The following is an 8,283-nucleotide window of genomic DNA, read 5'->3' on the forward strand; positions in this document are numbered from 1 at the left end:
GGTTGAGACAGCCCTCAGGCCTGTTCCTTCCCTATCCCCACCTTTAACCACAGGGACAGCGTGGTAGAACCCAGTGGTGCCAGTTCATGAACTTGCCATGGAACCAGTTGTTGGCTCTGGTCCTTCTGCCCCAAGGTGCTTCTGATCACTTCTGATGACACCGGAGAAGTCAGTGTCCTTTCCTTATTTTCTCTTTTTTTTTTTTTTACTTGGGTATTCTGGAAGTGTCTTTCCTCTGACAGTGTTGCTGGACATGGGGAAATGAAAGGGTATGAAAGAGAAGGAGAGAAGGATAAAGACCACCCCTCATTCCTGCCCTTCCAGAGGGGCAGCCTGGGAAGTCTATGGAGGAGGTGACTTTGAGCCATGATGTGACCTTAGATGAGGGGCCCCACTGAGCCTCAGGAGGCTCTTCTGCAAAATGGGACAAATAAAGAAATGTCACCCGGCACGGTGACTCACGCCTGTAATCCCAGCACTTTGGGAAGCCGAGGCAGGTGGATCACCTGAGGTCGGGAGTTTGAGACCAGCCTGACCAACATGGAGAAACCCCGTCTCTACTAAAAATACAAAATTAGCCGAGTGTGGTGGCACATGCCTATAATCCCAGCTACTACGGAGGCTGAGGCAGGAGAATGGCATGAAGCCAGGAGGCTGAGCTTGCAGTGAACCGAGATTGTGCCACTGCACTCCAGCCTGGGTGACAAAGCGAGACTCCATCTCAAACAAAAAAAAAAGGAAAAGAAGGCCAGATGCAGTGGCTCATGCCTGTAATCCCAGCACTTTGGGAGGCCGAGGCGGGTGGATCACGAGGTCAGGAGATCGAGACCATCCTGGCTAACATGGTGAAACCCCATCTCTACTAAAAATACAAAAAATTAGCCGGGTGTAGTGGTGTGCACCTATAACCCCAGATACTCGGGAGGCTGAGGCAGGAGACTGGTGTAAACCTGGGAGGCAGAGGATGCAGTGAACCAAGATGGTGCCATTGCACTCCAGCTCGGGCAACAGTGCAAGACTCTGTCTCCAAAGAGAAAAAAAAAAGGAAAAGAAATGCCATCCCAAGGTGATCCTTCACAGGAAGGGACTCAGAAAAGCAGTGAGCTGGCCGGGCGCGGTGGCTCACGCCTGTAATCCCAGCACTTTGGGAGGCCGAGGTGGGTGGATCATGAGGTCAGGAGGTCGAGACCATCTTGGCAAACACGGTGAAACCCCATCTCTGCTAAAAATACAAAAAAAATTAGCCGGGCGTGGTGGCGGGCACCTGTAGTCCCAGCTACTTGGGAGGCTGAGGCAGGAGAATGGCATGAAGCCAGGAGGCTGAGCTTGCAGTGAACCGAGATTGTGCCACTGCACTCCAGCCTGGGTGACAAAGCGAGACTCCATCTCAAACAAAAAAAAAAGGAAAGGAAGGCCAGATGCAGTGGCTCATGCCTGTAATCCCAGCACTTTGGGAGGCTGAGGCGGGTGGATCACGAGGTCAGGAGTTCAAGACCAGGCTGACCAACATAGTGAAACCCTGCCTCTACTAAAAATACAAAAAATTAGCCGGGTGTAGTGGTGTGCACCTATAACCCCAGATACTCGGGAGGCTGAGGCAGGAGACTGGTGTAAACCTGGGAGGCAGAGGATGCAGTGAACCAAGATGGTGCCATTGCACTCCAGCTCGGGCAACAGTGCAAGACTCTGTCTCCAAAGAGAAAAAAAAAAGGAAAAGAAATGCCATCCCAAGGTGATCCTTCACAGGAAGGGACTCAGAAAAGCAGTGAGCTGGCCGGGCGCGGTGGCTCACGCCTGTAATCCCAGCACTTTGGGAGGCCGAGGTGGGTGGATCATGAGGTCAGGAGGTCGAGACCATCTTGGCAAACACGGTGAAACCCCATCTCTGCTAAAAATACAAAAAAAATTAGCCGGGCGTGGTGGCGGGCACCTGTAGTCCCAGCTTCTTGGGAGGCTGAGTCAGGAGAATGGCGTGTACCCCGGGAGGCGGTGGAGCTCTCAGTGAGCAGAGATCGTACCACTGCACTCCAGCCTGGGTGACAGAGCGAGATTCCGTCTCAAAAAAAAAAAAAAAGAAAAGAAAAGCAGTGAGCTACAATAACCATCTGAAGCTGGGAGACACTGACTACTCACTCTTCGCAAAGGGCTCAGCAGCACATAGCCTCCCTGTGGGGATGCCCTCGGGGAAGATGTGGCCCAGAGTAGTCTTTTGGGCCCTGCTCTTCAGTCCTGGCTCTTAGTAGGACCCTCTGCAGTCAAAGTAGCACAGCCCGAGCCAGGCTGACCTTAAAAAGTAAGCATTCAGGGCCTAGGGACCTTGGACAAAGCAGAGAAGTTGGCGTCAGATGAGGTGCAGCAGGTATAGTAGAATAAGGTGTTCTCAGGTCCCCAGTGCAGCCCCCAGATAAGCCCGCAGTATTTTCCTTATATGATCTGGTCCCACTGTGGGCAGCGCTGCATGCCCAGAGCCTGAGAGGATTATGAAAACATGGCAAGGGAAGTGAGGCCAGGGGACCCAGCATGGGGGCGTGAGGAGCAGGGGATAGTGGGTGGGGCTAGAGGACAGGGAGTTTAGGGAGGCCTCTGCTGCTGTAACTGTGAGCCCCAGCCAATGATGATGTGGCCACTGCACAATCTGAGTTCTGGGAACCACGTGGTAGAGTGTGTTCTGGGAATAGACTGAAGCAAGGAAAAAAAAAAAAAAAGCAAAAGGGTGCACCCTCCCTTCCCTGGCCAGGAAAACATTTCTGTAGCCCTTGCAGACCCACTGCATAGAAGTGAGAGGGAGGAAAGCCAGGCTCATGTGTTTCTTGGTTGTGCTTCCACTTCTAAAATATGTTTTTACTATGAACATTTTAATGAGGGGTTGGACGTAAGACAGAAAAATAACATTCTGATAGCTTGTTTGGAGGTCCTAGCAGGGGAGCACAGCTACTCTTATACCTTTGACTGAAGACCGATCCTCCTCTATCGGGGATGGTCATCCTCTTCCACTAAGCGCACGGCTTCTGGAGGGACACACACGGAGCGGTGAGGGCAGAAGGGGATACCCGCCCAGTCAGCCAGATCAGCCGAATCAACCCTGGTGATCAATGGGGTGACAGATGTCGCAGCCAGATCACCCTCACATCCCAAAAATAACATTCAGATTGCATTTTTTTTTTTTTTTTAGATATAGACTTTTTTTTGAGACTTTCATACAAGGCAATGGATAGACAACCTTAACCTCCTAGAGAAAACACACATTGGCCACAGATAAAGGCACTTCTCCATATACCTACCATAGTTATCAGCAACTTTTGAAATGGTCTCTCAAACTCTCAGGGGTTCGCTTGTTTTGCTTGCTTTTGCAAATAACTCAGGCTTAAGTCCTGCTACTTTCAGAGCCTAGGGTACACTTAAGGACTACCATCAGTTTAACATAGTGGCACTTGGAGCACATGCTACTTATGGTGGTGAGGAGGGGTGCTGGTGTGAGGGTTTGCAAGATTGCTTCTCCTCTGGCAGGGTGTGAGCAGCCAGAGGCCACTACCTGGGCAAGGATGCTTGCTCAGTGTCCATGGAGGGACATGTGATCCAGCAGGTGGGCAGGGACCAGGCCCCTGTGGCCGCCCAACTCTCCATAATAGAATCCCTGATCATCCACAGGCCCATAAACCATGACCACGTCTCCTGCTCTCAGCGCCAGCCTGCCCTTCGCCTGGCCCCCTGTTTGCCCATCCCTGGGATCATAGTCCAGAGCTGCTATCATGGTCTTTGGAGTCCACAGTGGGGGCCTCTTGGAGTTCCCTTGGAGCACCAGGGAGGAACCCTGGGGGATGGTGAGCCCCTGAAAGTCCTCAAGGTGGGCCACAGAAGGCAGGTGCCCTTGGGCCAGCAAATGCCGCATCCTGTCAGTCTGCTCTGTGCCCACCTCCATCTCAGCCACTGGGTGCCCAGGGATATTGCCCACTTGCCTGTTGCACTCGCTGAGACAGAAGCCATGGGTGTCCTGAGAGCCCCACACTCTTAGTAACTGCCTTTTCTGGAAGACCAGCTCCTCCTCTGCAGCCTTGGGGTTGGCAGACATCACCAGGGGGCTGTAATCAGAGAGGGCCACAAAGACCCCGGCTGGAGTGTTGGCCCCTGTACCCAGTTGTTGGGGGCCACCCCTGGGCATCTTGATGACTTTGGCAGATGGAGCTGGACACGGTGCTGAGCTGGGCTCGTGGAGCTGGCACTCTCTCTTGGCCCCCAGAGCCTGTCCTTGCCTGCTCTGGGGCTTGGGCTCCCTCCTATCCTCTTGCCTCTCTGTGCCCCACAGATCCAAGCACAGTGCCTCCTGCTCCTCTTCCAAAATGTTATGGAAGTCAGATGCATACTGTTGGCTGGCACCCAGCTGGGGTGGTGTGAACCCTTGGGCATCTTGCTTTTCCCGAAGTATCCTCTCAAGGGCAGCCTTTTCCTGACATGGTTCTTTCCTGGACCCACACTTGGTGTGTAGTTGGATGAATCCTGGAGCAGGGCTTTTGCTGGTGCCCATGTGCTGGTAGCAATTTTCCTTCTCCCCAGGTTGATCACTGAGCAAAGGTCGTCTGTGATGCTGGGGACTCTTCTGAAAGAACAGGTCCTTTCTACAGCCCTCCCAGGCCTCTGCAAGCTCCTGGGCTTGGCTGCGGGCCCCTGAACTCAGACATTCTCCTTCTGAGCCCAGGTTGGACACTGGGGATTGCCTCCTTGGGGGTTCTTCAAAGAATGCTTCTAGGAACTTGTCCTGGGGCTCCCCACAGCTTCCAGTATTGTGGGGGCTGGCCTTGGCATTCAGAGGAGCCAGTGCCAGCTTCTGGGGGCAGACAGGGAAGGTGACTCTGTAGGTGGATGGGTCGCCACAAGTGTAGCTGAAGGGTGGAGTCTCTGGCCATCGGTGACACATGAAGCAGTCCTCGGGGATCTGAGCTGGCACTGAATCCAGGGACTCGCCACAGAGTGACATGGTTCTCACTGAGATCTTCTGCCAAGTTAGGGGCACCTGTAGCTGGGAGAATTCCAACAGGGTGCTCCCAGCAGTGGCATTGGCGACCTCACAAACCTTAAGCCCATCTGCATACACAGCATAACCGGTGACCTGGACTCCATTGGAGGACCCAGCTGAGTCAATGGTCACAGGGAGCCAGCTGACCACTAGGACGCCTGGAGAGGCATGGCGCTCCACCAGCACATCCAGCGGCGGGTGGGGAGGTCCTGCCAAGAGTGTGTCAAAGGTGATGGTGGAGGACATAGTTCCCCAATACACCTTCAGCAAGTCCCATGGCAGCCGCACCTCCACCCGCGCCCGGTAGTGCATGCCAGGGCACAGGCCCTGGAAGGTGTAGCAGCTCACGCCCGCTAGGGTCAGGGCATGCTCTCGGTCATCAAGATACACCACGTGGGGGTGGCGGTGGCTGCTGTAGACCCAGGTGATCTTGGCCGATGTGGCTGTGACATTCTGCAGGTGTAGCTGCATGGGAGCCATACGGAGCACCCCTTTGGTACCCAGAAGGGATCTGGAGAGGCCCTGCTTCCCCGTGCTCTGCAGCAAGCCCAGCTGGCAGGCTTCCATCTTGGTGTACAGGATCTCTGTTGCTACTTCTGTCTTGGAGCCCACCTTTACCATCTGGTATAGCTCTCTGTCCAGCACTCCCTGGGCTTCCCCAGGTAATAAGCTGTCTTCCTCCAGAGCTTCATCCTGCCCAGCTGGGAGTTGATGGGGGCCTAGGTCAGGGGATTTTGCAGGCAGGCAGCCTGAGATGTAGCTGTCTGGAATCTGCTCCACCAAGTTGGAGGGCACCAGCCCCCGCCGGCCATCCTCAAGCTCCCCCTCATAGAATCCATCTTCATCCATGTCCCCAAAGATATATATGTAGTCCCCAGCTGTGAGGGGCAGCTCACCCTCGGGGTGATCATTGGGCCCCTCAAATGGGTTGTAGTTATACTGAGCCATGAAGATCTTGAGCTTGGGGGCAGCAGGAGCCGCCGAGCCCCCCACTTCCAGGGCCAGGGACACGCTGTCAGGCTCCAGGTCATCCGCCTCACTGGCTGTGTCCCTATCCAGAGTAGGGCAGGATGGCACTGTGACCCACATTGACCCCTCAGAGGAGGAGTTTGACTGGGAGCTGGTTTTCTTGGACAGAGGTTGGCTGGCAGGGACTGTCTCTGGAACTTGGGGGACACTGGCTGGCTCCCCAAGGGCAACTGGGCTCTCCTCGAGGGAGACTTCCCTTTTCTCATGTATGTCTCTGTCGGGCTGTGACACTGTGTAGTCTTCAGGCCGTGCCTGGAACTTGGGCCTTCTGCTACCCTTAACTTGGGACTCCGGCATTTGACTGGTCTCCCAGGGCTGTTCAGGAGGGTGAACAGGCTGACACTGGAGCGCCTGTATCTCCTTCTGGGAAGCATGAAGGTCATACAGGGCCTTCTGCGGGTCGCATTGCAGCTGCTGCTGCCTGTCCTGCCCGCGCGCCGCCTGCTGCAGCGGCTGTTCAGCCATCAAGCCGGCGGCATCGCGCTCTTGACACGCGCGGCCCACCTGGCCGCGCACTTCGCTATTCTCAGCCTCCACCTTCCGCACCCAGTCTGTTTTGGCCTGCAGCCGCCCATTCTCCTCCGCCAGCCAGGCGTTTTTGAGCAGCGCCGCCTGCAGCTGTGTCTCGGCCTCCTCGCCGCGCCGCCGCGCCGCCGCCGCCTGCGCGCCCAGCTCCTCGCATTCGCGCCGCCACTGGACCAGCTCGCTCTCCAGCGCTAGCATCTGCCGTCGCACCTCCTCGCAGGTTGCGCTCTGACCACCCGCCTCGGGCCGGGCGCCACCGTTGCCCTGCTGAAGCGTCAACTGCCTCTGCAGGCGCAGCACTTCCCGCTGGGACTCGCGCTGCAAGCGGTCTAAGTCTCTGACATTGAGCCACTGGGTGCAGGGGCCTCCCCTTCCAGTATGCGGGTCGCTGCAGGGGCCCGAGGCGACACGCGCCTGCAGGAGGTGGCACTCCTGCCGCAGCTCTTCGATCTGCTTGTCCTTGGCCAGCAGCGCGCTCGCCTGCTCCGACAGGTCCCGGGCGCGCTGGCGGGCAAAGGCTTGGCATAGCTCCAGGTCGGCGCAACTCTCGCCGGGCACAGGCGCGCTCACCGCCCGAAGGTTGGTCTCCTGCAGCTTGCGGGCGCGGTCAGCTAGGCGCCGCGCGAGCCCCGTCAGCTCCGCGCGCTTTACCTTGAGCCGCTTCACCTTCTCGTCTGCCTGGTAGGGGCAGCCTGCACCCCGCAGCTGCTGGTTCTCCTCTTGTAGGGTAGAACAGCGGCGCGCCAGCACCCGCAACGCCTTGGCCAGCAGCCAGTTCAGCTTTATCAGCTCTTGGTGGCCCAGGCCCGGGAGTGAGGGAGTCAGGACTTTGCAGGGCTGGCTCTCAGAGCCTTCTCCTCCCTGCTGGTTGCTGAGTTTCCTGTGGTCTGATGGTGGTAGTGGTGGCAGGAGTGGCGATGGTGGCGGCCGGAGTGGCGATGGTGGCGGCGGGAGACTCTGGGAGCCAGGGATGGAGGTGTCTGGTGAGGAGGGCCGCTCCTCGGATTTGGAGGCCTTAGGGAGACTCCGAGTGCTGTCAAGCGAGTGGGAACGTGCTGGTGCGAAGCAATCAAGGGAGCTGGCGCGCGGGGAGAGCAGTCCGTCTAGGGAGCTGGAGCACGCAGAGGACACCAGGTCAGGCGGGTGGGAGTGGACACCGACGTCGGCACTCAGGCTGTCTAGAGATCTGAGTTGACAGGCGGGTTTGGGGGCGTGGCAAGAGTCGCTCGAGGTCTGGGTCAGCGGCTCTTCCAAGGAATGCACAGCTTGGGGGTTGGCGGGTTCCGACAAAGCGGGGTTCCTGCGGAAGTGCTCCAGGATGTACTTGAGGAAGAGCTGGCGCTCCACCTCCAGCGCCGTCTGCAGATAGCGGATGCGCGCCGCCTGCTCGCCGTCAGTCTGCCAGCGAAGCTGCGCCAACACTTCCTGCAGGCGACAGCGGCACTGCCCCGCGGAAACCTCGGACGCCCCCGGGCGGCTACAGTGGCCGCGGTTCACCAGCTCCTCGGCCAGCTGGCGCTGCAGTTCCCGGGCTTGGCGCACCACGCCATCCCGCTCTCGGTGCAACAGCTGCTGCAGCTGCCGCTGCTCGGCCTCTTTCCAGCGCAGCAGCTGCCGGATCTCGGCCTCGCGTTCCCGCTGCATCTCCTCTTGCAGCTGCCGCAGCTCCCGGCCGCGCTGTGCCTCCCACTTGGAGCGCAGATGGTCAGCCAGCTGCC

At 57.5% G+C, this 8,283-nt stretch overlaps 1 protein-coding gene across 1 annotated transcript in view; it reads right to left on the bottom strand.

Moving 5' to 3' along the window:
* Positions 1 to 3,170: 3,170 nt before the first annotated feature.
* LOC105515498 (RIMS-binding protein 3A) overlaps positions 3,171 to 8,283 on the bottom strand; it is a 5,970-nt gene continuing 857 nt past the window's right edge. Inside the window, exon 2 of the mRNA XM_011947331.1 lies at positions 3,171 to 8,283. Coding sequence (XP_011802721.1) covers positions 3,551 to 8,283 — 4,733 coding nt within the window. The 3' untranslated portion in view covers positions 3,171 to 3,550.

This window comes from Colobus angolensis, unplaced genomic scaffold (genome assembly GCF_000951035.1).
Source record: "Colobus angolensis palliatus isolate OR3802 unplaced genomic scaffold, Cang.pa_1.0 Scaffold260, whole genome shotgun sequence".
Lineage (NCBI taxonomy): Eukaryota > Metazoa > Chordata > Mammalia > Primates > Cercopithecidae > Colobus > Colobus angolensis.